This window comes from Spodoptera frugiperda, chromosome 21, assembly GCF_023101765.2.
Source record: "Spodoptera frugiperda isolate SF20-4 chromosome 21, AGI-APGP_CSIRO_Sfru_2.0, whole genome shotgun sequence".
NCBI lineage: Eukaryota > Metazoa > Arthropoda > Insecta > Lepidoptera > Noctuidae > Spodoptera > Spodoptera frugiperda.
Window position 1 is genome coordinate 2572814 of NC_064232.1, and position 18025 is coordinate 2590838.

Below are 18025 nucleotides of genomic sequence, written 5' to 3' on the forward strand. Positions count from 1 at the left end.
TTAGGTAGACAGGTACTAGGCGATCAGATTGACAGAATAACTGTTTCGTAATATTAGCGAGTGTTCCTGTAGTGTTGTGACATGTTTGTATGATTTAAAATCAAGAACCATGCGATACAAAGTATTTGGTACCAATTTTTTTTAAACGTATTTTAAGCTGAAACTTTGTGTAGAGACTCTATTCAACCTGTATTCATCAGCGCTTCTTGATGTATATGGGTATTTTGTTACACGTTGTATAGCTCAACCTCTATTACATGGGACTTATAATACAAATAATGATTGGTGACAAGTGGGTGTACATTGTATAGCGGCATTACGTGCCGTAAGGTGCATCTTTGCCTACCCTTTCGGGGATAAAAGGCGTGACGTTGCATAATCAATATGTAAGTATCTAAAAATAATAACCACGAGTAATTAACTCAATATTTTATTCGGGAATAATGAATTTAATTACAATTAATAAATACACAATACATTAATGATTGTCAACACTTTATAATACGTGTACAATATAATAAATTTTAATGAACCGTACACCTAAAAACCTTAATTATGCAATCATTTAAAATGAAAATAATACGTAAAATACACAACAGTAACCACCTATGCAATGGAAATATTAAATTAAAAATAACACATTTGTTAAAAGCGAATACGTCCTTATTATTTAAAAATTAACAGTCTATATAAATACACATTTTTTAACTTTTTCATCTAATCTAAACATTCAGTTTCTTAACAGTACATCATGATATTACATGTAATAATAATATTTTTTTTATTAATTAAAACATTATTTTTTTCTCATTTACTATATACGATAAAATATAACCAACTATATTTTTAAAATCACATTTTTCCTAATTTTATAACATTTATATTGCACAAGATAGACACAGATCGCGTTTACAAATTTATATATTATAAGTATGTTTTATTATATCGGTTGAGCCGATCTTTACCGAACTGTTGAGTAACACAAATGAGTTTAGTTTTAATATTTGTTCCTGAAAATTTAACTAGCTGGCATGATTGTTTTTGGTTGTCATTGTAACTCTGTCATTCTTGCTATGTATATCTTTATTATAATAAAAGGTTCTTTTTAGATATAAATACTGTTGTTTATTAAGAAATACTCCGTAATCTAACAGGTTATGGGCCCAGGAGGTTCTGTAATTGATATCTAAAAGAAAATAGCAAAGAAAAAGTTACAATCGTATTTTGAGAAATAATCTCAAAATGGAGTCCACGCGTATGAACATGGATAAATTTGACGGAAATAACTTCAGACAATGGAAGTTTCAGATAAAATGTGCCCTGAAAGCAAAAGGGATTGATATTTCAGTGCCGAAACCGTCTGAAAATAGTGTTGAATGGACAAAGAACGATGGCATGGCGATGTTCATCATTACATCTTCGATGGAACTCAAGCAAATTACTCTGGTGGAAAATTGTGAAACAGCTCAGGAAATTATGACGAAACTAGAATCTATATATGAACAAAAGAGTGAGTTATGTAAAATGTTAATCCATGAAAAATTTTATCAGTACAAAATGTCACCGACTGACAGCGTAGCTCAACATATTTCGAAAGTAGAATCGTTAGCCAAACAGTTGAAAGAAAGTGGTGAAAATGTCAGTGAAATGGCTGTGATTACAAAAATACTTGGAACACTGCCACAGAAGTACAGATCACTTCGTCAAGCATGGATGTCATTGGATCCAAAACAACAGACTCTTATCAATCTCACTGCAAGATTGTTAGATGAAGAAGCTAGTTTGCAATGTGAAGAAGAGCAAGAAACTGCTCTCCTTGTGGCCAACAAAAGTTGGAAGAAGAGCCCTAAACAAAGTGAGCCAAATAAAAATGCTTGTAGTTCAAATCAGAATAATAACACTAACACTAAACATAGATTTGAATGTTATAATTGTGGAAAACGAGGACATTTTTCTCGAGAATGTCGTTATCCAAAGAAATCCAAGAACAGAAAACCTCAACAAGAAGGTGCAAATATGTTAGCGTTCAATGTAGAAGAAAGTTTACATGAAGCTGAACAGAATGCTTGGATTTTAGATAGTGGTGCCTCCGCACATATGACCTACAGAAAGGAGTTCTTTGCAGAACTATTTGAATGCAATCAGAAATCATTGACATTAGGAAACAAGCAGTCAGTGGAAGTAGCTGGCATAGGCAAGGTTTTAATAAAGAGATATGTCAATGGACAGTGGGAGACAAGTGAACTACATGATGTATTGTATGTTCCGAATTTGCGACGAAATCTATTCTCAGAGGGTGTGATTATGCGAAAATCATACACCATTGTTAAGAAAAACTCCAATGCATTCATTTACAAAGATAAGAAGTTAGTATTGTATGCAACAATGACTGAAAATAATCTATATGAATTGAAAATAAAAGCTGTAATTTCAGATACATGTAACTTGGTACAAAATGATAAAAGTAACATGAAAATTTGGCACGAAAGATTGGGACATATTAACATACAAAATATCAGGAATATGAGTGCTGAAAATACAGTAGAAGGCTTGAATTTTGACAACAATGATAAAGCTGATTTTGTCTGCGAAGCATGTGCTTATGGAAAGCAGTGCAGATTTAGATTTCACAAATCTGTAAGAGGAGAACTACAGCCAGGTGACCTTATATATAGTGATGTCTGTGGTCCAATGAGTCATACATCTGTTCAAGGTGCAAGATACTTTGTATTGTTCAAGGATGCTGCAACAAGCTTCAGGCATGTATATTTTGTAAAGCATAAAAGTGATGTGATTGATATATTCAAGAAATATAATGCTATTATCAAAAATAAATACATGCATAGTATCAAAATATTGCATACTGATAACGGAAGAGAGTATGTAAATAAATCCTTCAAAGAGTATCTAAGCAAAGAAGGTATAGTTCATGAGTGTACTGCACCTTATATACCTGAACAAAATGGGCGTGCTGAAAGAGAGAACCGTACCATTGTAGAGAGTGCACGTTCCATGTTGTATGCAAGAGATGTGTCACTGGAATTATGGGCAGAGGCTGTGAATTGTGCAGTTTATTTATTAAACAGAACTTCTTCCAGCCAGACTCCTAAGAAAACACCATATGAACTATGGAATGGCATCAAACCTCATGTAGGACATGTGAAGGTATTTGGAAGCATTGGTTATGTCCATATTCCTGATCAACTAAGAACGAAACTTGATAAGAAGAGTGAGAAAATGATACTAGTTGGGTATGATAACAACAATTATAGGATGTTCAATCCAGAAACCAAGAAGATTAAAATATCTAGAAATGTTATTTTTGAAGAACATAATGTTCCAGAGATACGGAAAAATATTACACAAATATATATTGATGATGAAGAGAAGACATTAGAACAAGAAAACCAAATGCAAGAAAACAGTCTAGAGAATACTAATTTAGAAATATCGTCATCAGAGAATGACAACAGCATGTTGAGTTGTAGTAGTAGTAGTGACCCTACATATAAACCGTCTCAAGAATTAGATGATGAATTAATTGCAAGGAATATAAATTTGAGACCTAGAATTAATAGAAGATTTGAAGCAAATCTTGTTGAACTGTCACTGCCTCAGACATACGCTGAAGCAATGAAGAGTCCACAAAGAAATGACTGGTTGAAAGCTATTGATGAAGAACTGCTTGCGCATGAAGAAAATAATACTTGGACTCCAGTCGAGAGGTCTGGTCAACATACACTTACTACTAAGTGGGTTTTTGCAATTAAAAAGGGAGAAAATGATCAGGTAAGACGATTCAAAGCTCGTTTATGCGCACGAGGTTTTAATCAAATTAAAGACGTAGATTATCAAGAAATATTCTCTCCAACAACGAGATACGACTCTATAAGAATTGTTCTTTCAATTGCAGCTAAGTATAAATTAGAAATTCAACAATTTGATGTAAAAACTGCTTTTTTGAATGGGTACTTAGATGAGGATATTTTTATAGAAGTACCAGAAGGAATTACATTTAAAAATGATTGTATTTTAAAACTTAATAAATCATTGTATGGTCTGAAACAGGCATCGCGTTGTTGGAATAGAAGATTCACTGAATTTTTGGTTAAGTATGGTTTTGTGCAATCTCAGGCTGATTGTTGTGTTTATATAGGTATTTTCAATGGGGTAAAAGTAATTCTAATAATTTATGTTGATGATGTACTTTTAGTTTCTTCCAGTTCCTCAATGATTAAAATAATTATGGAAGATTTGAAACAAGAATTTAAAATAAGGGAACTAAAATTGAAATATTTTGTGGGAATGGAAATAGAGAGAGTAAATAATAGTATCTATATTTGTCAAAGGGATTACATAGAACAAATAATAAAGAAGTTTTGTATGAGTAATTCAAATCCTGTCAATACCCCGGCAGATGTAAATGTTGTTATTTCAAAGAAAGTTGATGAAGATATTGTTAATTTTCCATACAGGGAAGCTATAGGCTCCTTATTGTTTTTAAGTTCTGTTTCAAGGCCTGACATTTCTTTTGCTGTAAATGTTTTGAGCAGATATGTAAACAATCCAAGTCAGCAACATGTAAATGCACTTAAACGTGTTATTAGATACCTAATAAATACTAAGGACTTATGTATAACTTATGGAGGAAGTAGTGATCTTACTGGCTATTCAGATTCAGATTTTGCTGGCGATATTGATACGCGGAAGTCTACTACGGGTTACATTTTCATTTTGAATGGGGGACCAATAACGTGGTGTAGCCAGAAACAAAAGACTACTGCTCTCTCCACGACAGAAGCAGAATTTGTAGCTGCATGTGAGGCTGCAAAGGAGATATTGTGGTTAAAACAATTATTGTTAGACTTAGGTGAAAATATTATATCTGTGCCGTTGTATGTTGATAACCAGAGTGCGATCAAGCTGATCAATAATCCTGTTTATCACAAGAAAACTAAGCACATAGATATAAAGTTTAATTTTATAAGAGAAAAGGTTGAGGTTGGTGTAATTAAGATAAATTATATTCCTAGTAACAGTCAATTAGCTGATATATTGACTAAAGCATTACCAACTCAATCTTTTATCTATTTAAGAGATCAGATTTTGTTTTCTTTTCCCACTGTTTGATATGTGAGTTTCAGTGGGAGATTTATTTTTTTATTGTAGTTAAATTTTAGGGGGAGTGTTGAGTAACACAAATGAGTTTAGTTTTAATATTTGTTCCTGAAAATTTAACTAGCTGGCATGATTGTTTTTGGTTGTCATTGTAACTCTGTCATTCTTGCTATGTATATCTTTATTATAATAAAAGGTTCTTTTTAGATATAAATACTGTTGTTTATTAAGAAATACTCCGTAATCTAACACGAACGAAATCCAAAGCATCACGACATACATAGCGACTGACATGAAGCTTGTATATATATATTACATATACGTCTGCAACAACAATACTATTATTGGCAATTATATGACAACACCGAATTATATTAAATGTTATAATGATTAAAATAATTGCGAAAATTATTATTCATTTATTAAAAAATACTATTGGAAAAATCGTTCGCTTTTGCAATCTCGATTCGTATTATTTTGCAAAATATATTTCGTTAACTTTTTTTAATTAAAAATAATTATTACTTAGATGTTAACAAAAAATGTTGAATAATTATTACTCAAACATTAACAAAAAAGTTGAATAATTTAATTATTAGTCATATGTTAACAAAGAAAAAGGTGGAAAGATGTAATATATATGTCGTAGTTTCAGAAGAAAGATACTGCTTTCTGATTATTCTGTATATAGTTAAAAAATAATGTATGTGCGTCGTGCTATAATCTATATAGTTTTATTAAGAAATTCTCACCAAAATATATATTCCTTGAAGGCTTTAAAAATTAAAATAATTGATATGTCATAAATTGTACATCACAATGATTCGAATTAAAAAGCTAGACAATTATTGAACAAACCAATCATTTGAGACTAAATTCTTATGAATGTTTAACAGTAATGAATTCAATTAGATGACAATTTATTTTATGAATCAAATAACTGGTTTATCCAAGAAAAATAAAATTCAATAGCAGTATTTTATTTATGGAAAAATACACTTTCATATTTATTTTTAAAGAGTTGAAATTGTAGCTACACAACATTTAAAAAATATGGTTTTATTAAGCGAAAAGAGGTAGTAATCGGAAGATGCAAAAATATTTATTTATTTTTATCATTAAATATTTTTTTTAATGTATATTTTAATGAAATATTTTTTTCGATTTTTAGCTCAAACTTTGCATGACGACAATCAATACATTTTTTTCCTATGTTATGTACATTTATTAGAATAATTCCTCTCATTTTGACCTTTCTTTTATACTTACAATATTTTTTTAATTTTTACTTTCCTACCATAACCTGGATATGCTTTTGTTTTAGAGCTGAACCGTTGTCCGCATTCTCGAGAATTTTGGAATTTTTAGTTAGATTTTTTGGGCACTGAGAGCTATGGAATTTTGGTAAATTGAAGTAGCATTTTGAGTCGCGAAATAGGAGTTGACACCTAATTTTATATAAAGTGTCAGTAGCATACATTTAGATAAAATAAACTCAACATTATAAAAATGCTTAGCAAAAATAATTTAAAAAAGCATCACCAAGGTACTTTACCATTAAAATAGACATTTATTCATTGCATAAACACGAGAGTAAAAAATATATAGTTTTCAGCTATTAAACTACCTATTCCAATGAACAGACAGACGTTTAACTATTATATTATAAGATACATTTTTCTATTGAATTTATTGAACTGTCAAACATTTTTGACAGATTGCATTTTTCTGCTCATTATTTTGACAGCGGTATCGTAAGTGTCACATCACTATATCCAACTTTTTTTAGTTAGTTACATCGATATTTATGTTGAAAGTTTTTTTAATATGTTATTAGAAGTTGGCCTTTAGTCTTGACTAATGACACACAAAGGCTAGTCAAACGAGTAAAAAATAATCAATGTTTGGGAATGACACTGATATAGCCCATAAAAGAAACTAACTCTAAAACAGTACGACTTTGACTCAGCTTAGACACGGCGTTTATTGCGTGTGCAGCGCGTGGACCGCGCGCTCATAGCCTTTTTGCAATGACGTTATATAATATATCATACGACATACGATTTAGTGTTCAAATTTAAATGACACGATAATAGTTGGTTTGTAGCTGTGCTGTTAAAGAATGCGATAACTATAAATCAATTTATCTATTCATTCGTTTGACTAGCATTGTTATAATTATATCCTTTTCGTCTAACTGCTAACTTCAATAATTGATCTTAATCGCAAATTCTTTGCGTCGATATTTACTTTTGACAGAAACTCTATAGAACTAATGTCAAAATCCCATTTTTATCTAAAGACTTTGGAATGAGATCGGTTATTGAATTCGGCAGTTAAGATACGCAGATCTAATCAAGTGACGATCGATACAGTGATAATTTTGTTATCTCTGCACAAAATACATAACAATGGTTGTCTAGCTTATGTTTATCACATATTATACGTGATAGGTCTGAAATTCAATCGTTTCTGAGTTAGTATTTGTCTAGGCACTCAGTACGCTTAGTAAGAGTTTGCTTTACGTTAAACGAAAACTATACGAGTGGCGGATTCGACGCACTGATTGTTTGTTTCATTCGCGCCGGCCAAACAGAGCGCCCGACGCTCTCTGATTTTTCGCTCGCGTTTTGTTTTCATACACCGAAAAGTAAATAAGGATATTGATTTTTAACATATGTTAGATGTTCTATTTACAAAGTCACTACCGTATCATCATCTTCAAGCCTGTCCTCCTCTACATAAAGAGGATATATAGATATACCATTAACTCCTTCCGAAGTTGCTGCCCATTAAATATCGATATAACTAACCAATCATTAACAATTTACCACTAAAACTATTTAATTATACATATCTTAACAATTATGTTAATTTTTGACATATTTTTTCCACTAAAATCGGTTTTTCAAAGCTCAGTTTAGAGGATATTATTTTTCAAGTAAAATTGTTTTTTTTTATTCAAACAGACCTTATTTTTTTGATTGCAACTAATTTTTTTGTATGAACATTAAACTGTCTAATTTCTATAACAACAAGCTAAGTTGTACACCTATAGTTACTCTATATTCTATAAAACCTTTATAAATGTATACAATACTTTGAATTCTGATGATTCTGTTATATATTTATTAAATTATTATTATGTATTAAATGAAATGAAATGAAATTCATTGCATGAAATTATCTGATTGAATTGATATTTTATGAAAATCATTTCATTTCATTTCATTTATTTATTTTAATTAAATATTTTTTTCAATACGCCATAACATCGATTCGAACTACTTTTTACGGAATGTAAGCTTTAACATGTAACAACAAGCGTTTCATACTATTTTTTATTTATTTTTTATATATACGTATTTTACTATAACAAAAACGTTCGCTAACTATTAAATGAAGCAATATTCAATGGCTATTGTTAAGAATGGCTTGCAACATTGGGCGTTTCTTACATCACGTTTAAATCTCACCTAAAATTGACCAGCCTCGTGCAATTGCATTTCTTTCTTAAAATTTAACAATTAATTTAGAATGTCCCTTCTTTCAACAAGCATCTTCGCATACGAAAAGTAAATTTTTTGACACATTTCATTTTTTTTTCATATAAATGATGTACGTTGTGTGTATGAGATGTTTTTTAATTTTTTTTCAAATTCCAAATTTGGCAGTTTTTTCATTACTCTTGATTGAATTGATATTTTTATTTATAATAATATAAATAATGAAATGTAATTGTTAAATTATTTGTTGACTCTTTAATTGAGCAATTCAAAATCAATTTTCTTTTTTTTAAATGTTAAATCATCGGTAATTTTTTTATATTATAATTACAAATAAAAAATTAAATAAAATATATGTTAACCAAAAAAAGCAATTTTAACAAAAAACTCTACTCTCTTTGTGCGATGTGAACCCGACCATTAGTAATAATTACTACATTTTTAACAATTAATTTATAATTCTAACAATATTTTTTATTAAAATTCTTAACATTCATCATCCAACCATTAATTATTAAGTAAAACGTCAATATAGCTTGAAGATTTTAAATTAGTTTGAAATGCTATGTCATATAATTTAACAATTTTAATTAACTGACGATACATAATTATATAATTTAAAACGATACATTCAATAAACAACAGTTATACTAAAATAGAAAATTAACAAATTGTATTTTATTTGAACTCAAATAATTTAACTAACAATAAATAAATGTTGTGTTAAAAATTTAATCATGCATATCATTTCAAACTAATCACTTTTTAGGAAAAGTTAATTTTCAACATTTTGATTTTTTCGTGTTTTTTAGAAATATCTCAAATTTTTTTGATTTTAAATTTTAAGTCGTTTTAACATTTTTTTAGTTTTAACGATAGTCAAGATTCGAGAAATAGCGTGTGCTTAGATGAAATAGAATCGTGATTTAAAGAAAAAACATTTATTAAATTATTTTATCGAAAAGAAAAAAACGCAATTATATGTATAACTTTTGATTTTACATTAAAAATGTGTAAAAAAATGAAGCAATTATAAGAAAAAATCTTTTTTAACAACGAACGAAAATGGTTTTTAACAAACTATGAAATGTTAACAAACAATAAAAGCACAACGCCGTTACAAGGACAGTTCAAAGAGTGGTAGTGTCATTAAATTTTGTTAACCATTCAGTCTTATGACGTTTTTGTAATTTTTTTATTAATTTTTTGATCTTGATTTTCCTTTTCACTCCGGTTTGAGGCGATGCCATTGGACGATGGTCTGCCGAGGCTTCGTGATCATATCTTGCCAGTGTTTCGTTTCTGTTGCGCCGGACCCATTTTTACCTAGAAATGTAAAAAAAAGATAAGTAGTATCGATTCTCAATTTTTCTTGAAAAATCTTTGTAAGTAGCATAGAAACTGGAATTATTTCTAAAATATGGCAAAAAAACTTTAGTAGGTATACAAGGTTATTTAATTACACATAGCTTAGCACTGGTGGAAACGAACGCAGTTAAGCTATGTATGTTTTTTTATATGGAAACACGCGTGCTATAGATGCGTGCGATGAATGTGTGCATGGAACTATTGATACATCGCATAATCGAGCTGCGCATCTTTCTCGCACAAAAATAATAAAACTAAAAAAAAATTAAATAAAAAAAGCTACATAGCTTAAAGCTTTTTTTATATGGAAACTAGTTCATTTAATATTATAAAGAAACGCAGTCGGGTTTTTTAGTTTTTTAAATTACCTTTTTTTTATATGGAAACATCACTGGAAATAGTTACATAGCTTCACAGCTTAGCTATAACATCTTCGTAGCATCATAGCATCATAGCTACATAGCACATATTCTCTGGTGGAAAAGCCCCCTAAGGCCCTGGTCCATTAAAAATAAACAGTCTTAAGTGTCTTTAAGTGTGGGAGAGCCATGCTTCGGCACGAATGGGCCGGCTCGACCGGAGTAATACCACGGCCTCACAGAAAACCGACGTGAAACAACGCTTGCGTTGTGTTTCGTTGTGTGAGTGAGGTTACCGGAGGCCCAATTCCCCCCTTCCCAATCTTCCCCATTCCCGAACAACAACCCTTAAATTCCTAACTCCCAAAAAGCCGGTAACGCACTTGTAAAGCCTCTGGTGTTTCAAGTGTCCATGGGCGGCGGCGATTGCTTACCATCAGATAATACGTCTGCTCGATTACCGGCATGTCTCATAAAAAAAAAAGTCTTAAAACTAAATTTTTTTGCAAAAAACTTACCGGCTAACAATATTCTCCCGATCAGCTCATTCCGTCCAATATTATCGAAGTCCATGACCTGGACATCCAGCGAGCACTCCCTGATCTTCTCCCAGGGTACGTTGAAGGAGAAGGAGTCGTTGAAGACGGGGTTCAGGGTGCACTTGAAGATAGCGGTCTTACGTTTCTCTATGCGCTTGTCACCAAACTGAAGCCATACTTTGACGTAGGGATCTGAAATGAAATGGTTTTGATGGGTTAGTTATGAAATAAGTGACAAGCAGGATGGGCTAGTTTTAAGTGCGGGAGAGCCATGCTTCGGCACGAATGGGCCGGCTCGACCGGAGTGATACCACGGCCTCACAGAAAACCGATGTGAAATAACGCTTGCGTTGTGTTTCGTTGTGTGAGTGAGGTTACCGGAGGCCCAATTCCCTGCCCAATCTCCGATTCCCCAACAATCCCTAAATTCCTAACCCCCACAAGACTGGGAACGCCCTTGTAACGCCTCTGGTGTTTCTTTGGCGATTGCTTTTTATCAGGTGATTCGTATGACAGTTTACCAGCTACTAACATAAAAACTAATAAAAAAAAAGTAGTTTTAGAGATTAGGACGTTTAACTAACCAACCAAACAAACTTTACGTGCAGCTTTGTAATGCATAGTTGTTATGTTATTATAATTTGTGATAGATTACCACTTTATTACCACAGAAAGGGTTGCTAGGTGTACCTACAATATCCGGAGCTGCGGACTACCTAGCGGGTTTACCGGGGCTCCGGCTCGAAAAGCAGGAGAAGGAACGGGGTGGTTTTTAGTCAGTAAGAGTCTGACACTCCCTCTCGCCTCGCCCAAGGCGAGAAAAGGTCATTAGATGATTTTCCCCCTCAAAAAAAAAGGTGTACCTACAATACGGTAGTTCACTACTAGTCAAATTCAATACTTTTATCGAAATGTCAAAAATGTTACTTTTCTATGAATTTTGTAGGAGATCGCAACTTATGACGTCATATTTTTTGCGTCAAATAGTATACTTACTTCTTTAAAATTAGCTAGAAAAAATAAATAAATAAGTACTCGTATATCGTCAAATTAATGAATGAAAGTAAGATTATTTTGGGATACTTTATCATATTGAAATATCAAAATAATTTGTTTTTGACCTCGGAAACTACCCAATTAAGGCTGCAATAAGTTGCACAGCAGCTAGTTGCTAAGTTATTTGTGTTATACCCGGCAGTGACTGATACAAGAAGTCTGATACTGATATGTACTTAAAAATGTCTATTAATTTTCACGTTATTAATAAATAGTAGTACAGTTATTAAAAAAAGTTGTCCTGAACATGAATTATTATAATTTAATGTAGAGTTTAGCAGTTCTTTCATCTTTTATGTTCTGTGACAACCATGAAGACATTTACTAGTTCGCAAAATTGCTATTGGTGTTTTTGCAGGCGTTGTTGGTCCGACAACAACAATGATAATTATGTAAGAGCTCAAAGTAAAGTTTTTCTTAAAAAAAACATATTTTTGTTCATAGGATCCCTTGATCTTAAAATCTTGAAGTCTTAAAGGCCATAAATTACCTGAGGTGATTTTTTCTGTCCCTCCCCCCTCCCATTCTTATGAGATGTCGTGAGATTTTATTTAACTCTGGGGGAGGTCCCATTTCCCAATCTCATGTGAGATTTTTTGACATACATACATACATACATATCGTCACGCCCTTAATCCTCTAAGGGGTAGGCAGAGGTGCACATTATGGCACGTAATGCCACTGTGTACTCCCACTTTTCACAATTTATGTAGTAAGTCCCATGTAATAGGTGGTGAGCCTATTGTCATATACCGGGCACATTTCTAGACTCCGTGCTACCACTGAGAAATTTTTCGAAAAACCGAAAAAAGCCCAGCAATACTTCGCCCGACCCGGGAATCGAACCCGAGACCCCTTGCCCGGCAGTCGCACTTGCAACCACTCGGCCAACGAGGCAGTACAGATTTTTTGACATGTCGGTTTATTATGTAATTGTTTTGAATTGTTAAGAAAGTAATTGCGTGATATTCGCCGAGAACACACCTCTTCCTAACGTAAGATTAGATGAGATTTAACAACGCCCCCTCGCACGTAAATTATGAACACCCCCATACTGTCTAACCGTTAGAACAGTAACGTACAGTACTCTCAACGGATCTTGGCAGGTCTGAACTACGTGCAGAAGGCTGCGCAATAAGTGTAAAGGGTCAATTGTATTTAGAAATGGTCAATCTCTAGCCTAGATCGCCGCCCCCCGCACCTCGCCTCATGCCACCATTTGGTTCTAAATTATCCGCGAACAAACATAAAAAAAGCATATATACGGTCGAATTGAGAACCTCCTCCTTTTTTTGAAGTCGGTTAAAAATAGTTATTGCGCAGCCTTCTGCACGTAGTTCAGACCTGCCAAGATCCGTTGAGAGTACTGTACTGTAAACGTGGAATAAAAGCTGTAGTTACCTGATTTCCCATTAATGTCCTTCTGCACGTAGTTCAGACCTGCCAAGATCCGTTGAGAGTACTGTACTGTAAACGTGGAATAAAAGCTATAGTTACCTGATTTCCCATTAATGTCCTTCTGCACGTAGTTCAGACCTGCCAAGATCCGTTGAGAGTACTGTACTGTAAACGTGGAATAAAAGCTATAGTTACCTGATTTCCCATTAATGTCCTTCTGCACGTAGTTCAGACCTGCCAAGATCCGTTGAGAGTACTGTACTGTAAACGTGGAATAAAAGCTATAGTTACCTGATTTCCCATTAATGTCCTTCTGCACGTAGTTCAGACCTGCCAAGATCCGTTGAGAGTACTGTACTGTAAACGTGGAATAAAAGCTATAGTTACCTGATTTCCCATTAATGTCCTTTGCCTTCAGGTTCCTTGCCTTCAGCAGCGTGAGGGTGAGTACGCTGTTACTGGGGTGATAGCATAGTGACGTCAGCAGCTCGCCGCACTTGTCCTTCGCCGGCGGCTTCAGGGCTTTCCAGAACGATGGCTTCTCGCTCAGGTCCACCTGGAAGGAAAGAGATAGAAAATATGTGAGGTGCTGTTGATGGAATGACTGACAAACATTTACTTTAAGTTAGATGGAAGTATATTAAAACTGAGACTTTTAACTAAACTTTATAATATAGGTTTGAGGTGGCGAACAATCTTTGAAACAAATCCATGATGATAGATATTTATTTCGATAACCATAAAGTAAACACAGTTTTTTTTTTTGGTTTTTGAGGAGGGAAAATCATTCAATGACTTCTCCCGCCTTGTGCGAGGCGGGAGGGAGTGTCAGACTCTTACTGATTAAAAACCACCCCGTTCCTACTCCTGCTTGTCGAGCCGGAGTCCTCGTAAACCCGTTAGTCAGTCCGCAGCTCCGGAAATTAAACAGTCTTGAGGCCGATTCCCGGGTCAGGTAAAGTAGATATCTTTGTAGTTAATAAGTGTGGGAGAGCCATGCTTCGGCACGAATGGGCCGGAGTGATACCATGGCTTAACAGAAAACCGACGTGAAACAACGCTTGCATTGTGTTTCGTTGTGTGAGTGAGGTTACCGGAGGCTGAATTACCCCCTTCCCAATCCCAATTCCCCAACAACCCTTAAATTCCTAACTCCCAAAAGGCCGGCAACGCACTTGTAACGCCTCTGGTGTTTCGGATGTCCACGGGCGGCGGCGATTGCTTACCATCAGGTGATCGAACCACCTGGTATGATTATGCACCAGGTATAATTCCAGCTACTATTTAATATCGAAATATCTAAATAGGTAACGTTTTTAATGAGCCGGTAAACGAGCAGACGGATCACCTGATTGTAGTGTGTGTGACACCTCGCGCCTATAAGTAGTGTAAGTTAGTCATATAAGATAGTCAATTAAAGTTATTCATAAGATCAACACGTCTCATAATTTGCTCCCGAAGCCACGTCATTGCATGGCGACCCTGCCAGTGCTGCCACACAGGCAGCGCTGAGCACGAGTACAATGTAAAAATATGGATTTTTTAAAATAAAAACTCTTATGACCGAAAAATTAGTGGGCTAAAAGTGCGTAAAACATTACCATTCGTGACGAAGCATAGCTCTTCCACACTTAAGTTTTTTGTTTTAAATAAACGTTGCTCCACACTAGTATACCTCCTGTGTCGTGGGTGCGTTTACAAACATACAATTTCACATACACATGACACCAAGACCCAAAACAACAATTTGTGTATCACATAAAGAGCTGTTCCGAGCGTGCGAGCCTAGCTACCGCGTTAACTGTGCAGTCAACTGCAAGTTAAGTAAAATATATCAATAAAACAAAAGTTAAACCAATCCACGATAACTAGATGGAGTACTAGTTAACATTTTAACTGATCAAAAGGTCAGTTAAAAGTTTAAAACTTTTGTTTTGTTTTAAAGTTTTAAATTATAATTAAAGGTCATTCGTTGACTTTGTTTTGTAATATAAAACTTATTCCTTTAGGCGATGTTAACTTTATTAACTTAATCTAAGTTCACGTCTATTTTTCTACAAAAGAGTACCTACAGCAGTTTTTTTTATAAAAAGAAAACATTGCCCCGCACTTAGATTTTCTCCTGTGTCGTGGGTGCGTTTACAAATTTACACATCCGGAACAACTAGTTTGTGGCTCACACAAAGAATTTCGCCATGCGGGAGTTGAACCCGCTACCCGTTGCATGGCAGCCAGTTGCCCAGCCACCGCACTAACTGTACAATCAATATGGATGTTGTGTATCGTAATAGGGTAGATGACTAATTTTTATTTTAATGTTCGTCTTGTAGATTTTTTGTAATAATAAACAAGTATTTTTTATTTTCTTAAGGAAACAAATACCTACTGAAGATATATCGATTTGAAATATCGAGTGACCTCACTTCTAAGCACGTATTATACGTAGAAATGACGTATTTGCCCCACTTCCAAACTTGAATTTAGTATCTTATATGAAAAAATAAAAAAATACGTGTTCAATATTTTTTCATTACCTAACTGACGGACTAAACAAATTTTATACCCCGTCATCATCCCAATTGCATTTCTAACCACTTAACTAACGGAGTCCCAGTAACCATTTAAACCCAAATATGATATTGAAATAGTTTTAACTAAATGAAAGGGTCGGGTCCCATTAGCAATCATAGACCGAATATGATCGGTTTTCATTTGTTTTCCAAGCCATACGATTAGGGACTCAATGAGACTCATCTCAGTAGTAGATAGGACTTGTGGAATTTCATTACTATATCAGCTATTACTATTATGCAACGTCACGCCTTTTATCCCCGAAGGTGTAGGCAGAGGTATTACGATATGTAATGTCGCTATACAATGTACAACCACTTTTCACCATTTGTGTTATATGTCCCATGTAATAGGGGGTGAGCCTATTGCCATGTACTGGACACAATTCCAGACTCCGTGCTACCACTGAGAAATTTTCGGAACACTGAAATAAGCCCAGTGATACTTTGCCCGACCCGGGAATCGAACCGAGGTACAATGTCCAGCAATCGCACTTGCGACTATTCGGCCAACGAAGCAAAATAAAAACGTACGTGTCTAATATTTTTTCATTACCTAACTGACGGAATAAATAGATTTTTAATTTTCATACCCCGTCATCATCCCTATTCTGTACAATTTATATTATCAGTAAAGTAGACTTTAATGGTTGTAGTAAGGAATGAGAGAGGCTTTTCCTCACAATATTAAGTGCCTCAAGGAGTCGTAGATATCTTACGACGTTCACAATAAGAGGGGGTGACTTAATTTTTAATTAAAGGTCTTTAACGTGGTCGTATACAGCACACTTAAGTTATTTATTTCAACGTAGCATAGTATCATTCTGATCCGAGCTGCTGACTGCCTAGCGAGTTTACCGGGGCTCCGGCTCGATAAGACGGAGTAGGAACAGGGTGGTTTTTTGTCAGTAATTCCTGAGTCTGAGACTCCTTCTCGCTTCGCTCATAGCGGGAGAAGTCATATCAGAAAGATGCGTGCTATGGATGGCTTCCCTACTATCATATACATCGCATTCGACCAGCGTATCTTCCTCGCACAGCTACTTTGCGACCACGCATCTTCATAACACATCTTACTTGCACAGCTACATAGCTTAGTATCAGTGGAAACGGACACATAGTGTCACAGCTTAGCTATTACACATTCGTTGCATAGTTCTTTTCTTTTCTTTTTTTTAAAAAAACGTTGCCCCACATTAGGATTTTCTCCTGTGTCGTGGGTGCGTTTACAAACATACAATTTCACATGCACATGACACCCAGACCCGAAACAACAATTTGTGGATCACACAAAGAGTTGCTCCGTGCGGGAATCGAACCCGCTACCCGTTCCACGGAAGCCAGTTGCCCAGCCACCGCGCCAACCGTGCAGTCAAAGTTAAGTTACATAGCACATCTCTGGTGGAATAGCACCATTAACCAATGAAGCTGAGCTCTTTACAAAGCCTGTCTTACCTGACACAAAGGCAGGAATACTTCTCCAATGGAGTCATCCCGGGAAAACCGATCGTAGTCAAAAACATGAAGGTGGAGCACCTGGAAAAATTACATAACATATTTAACAAACATACATATAATATAACTTATTTTTTATAAGCTGGTAAATGAGCAGACTGATCACCTGACGGTAAGCAATAGCTGCTGCCCATGGACACTTGAAACATCAGAGGTGTTACAAGTGCGTTGCCGGTCTTTTGGGGATTACGAATTTAAAGATTGATGGGGAAATGGGGATTCGGAAGAGGGGGTAATTAAGCCTCCAGTAACCTCACTCACTCGACGAAACACGGCAGTGGTATCACTCCGGTCGAGCCGGCCCATTTGTGCCAAAGCTCTCCCAGACATAATCTCCCGATCGAATTCAATAATGGTGGCCAGTCTATCTAATTAGATTAGCCTATTACTCAGGAGATGTTACAGTTTTACAAGTGTGTGAGTAAACACAGTATATACAGGGTGCACTCTTTGTTGCCTCACTTTGCAAAATTGTCTTAGTCTGAAAAATACTACGCTAAAAACCACACCATAATCGGATCAGCCAAATTCAATCAATTCCTGATGGGTATAACCTGGGTGTCTTCAAAGCCCGAGTGAATAGGTTCGCTTATGGG

General features: G+C 34.6%; 1 protein-coding gene and 2 long non-coding RNA genes across 9 annotated transcripts in view; 1 reads left to right on the forward strand and 2 right to left on the reverse strand.

Moving 5' to 3' along the window:
- The window catches only part of LOC126912025 (uncharacterized), a 166943-nt gene extending 165713 nt beyond the window's left edge, over window positions 1–1230 (reverse strand). Inside the window, exon 1 of the long non-coding RNA XR_007706638.1 lies at window positions 188–1230. This is a non-coding gene — a long non-coding RNA (uncharacterized LOC126912025). The remainder of the gene's footprint in view (window positions 1–187) is intronic.
- A 3091-nt stretch (window positions 1231–4321) lies between these two features.
- The window catches only part of LOC118280215 (synaptotagmin-7), a 670807-nt gene continuing 657103 nt past the window's right edge, over window positions 4322–18025 (reverse strand). For all 6 annotated transcript variants that reach the window (XM_050702065.1, XM_050702068.1, XM_050702066.1 and 3 more), the window contains 4 exons: window positions 17370–17450; window positions 13732–13900; window positions 10870–11082; window positions 4322–9950 (listed from right to left, as the gene is read on the reverse strand). In XM_050702065.1, coding sequence (XP_050558022.1) covers window positions 9850–9950; window positions 10870–11082; window positions 13732–13900; window positions 17370–17450 — 564 coding nt within the window. In that variant the 3' untranslated portion in view covers window positions 4322–9849. The remainder of the gene's footprint in view (window positions 9951–10869; window positions 11083–13731; window positions 13901–17369; window positions 17451–18025) is intronic.
- The window catches only part of LOC126912022 (uncharacterized), a 345442-nt gene continuing 337921 nt past the window's right edge, over window positions 10505–18025 (forward strand). For both annotated transcript variants that reach the window (XR_007706634.1, XR_007706635.1), the window contains exon 1: window positions 10505–10642. This is a non-coding gene — a long non-coding RNA (uncharacterized LOC126912022). The remainder of the gene's footprint in view (window positions 10643–18025) is intronic.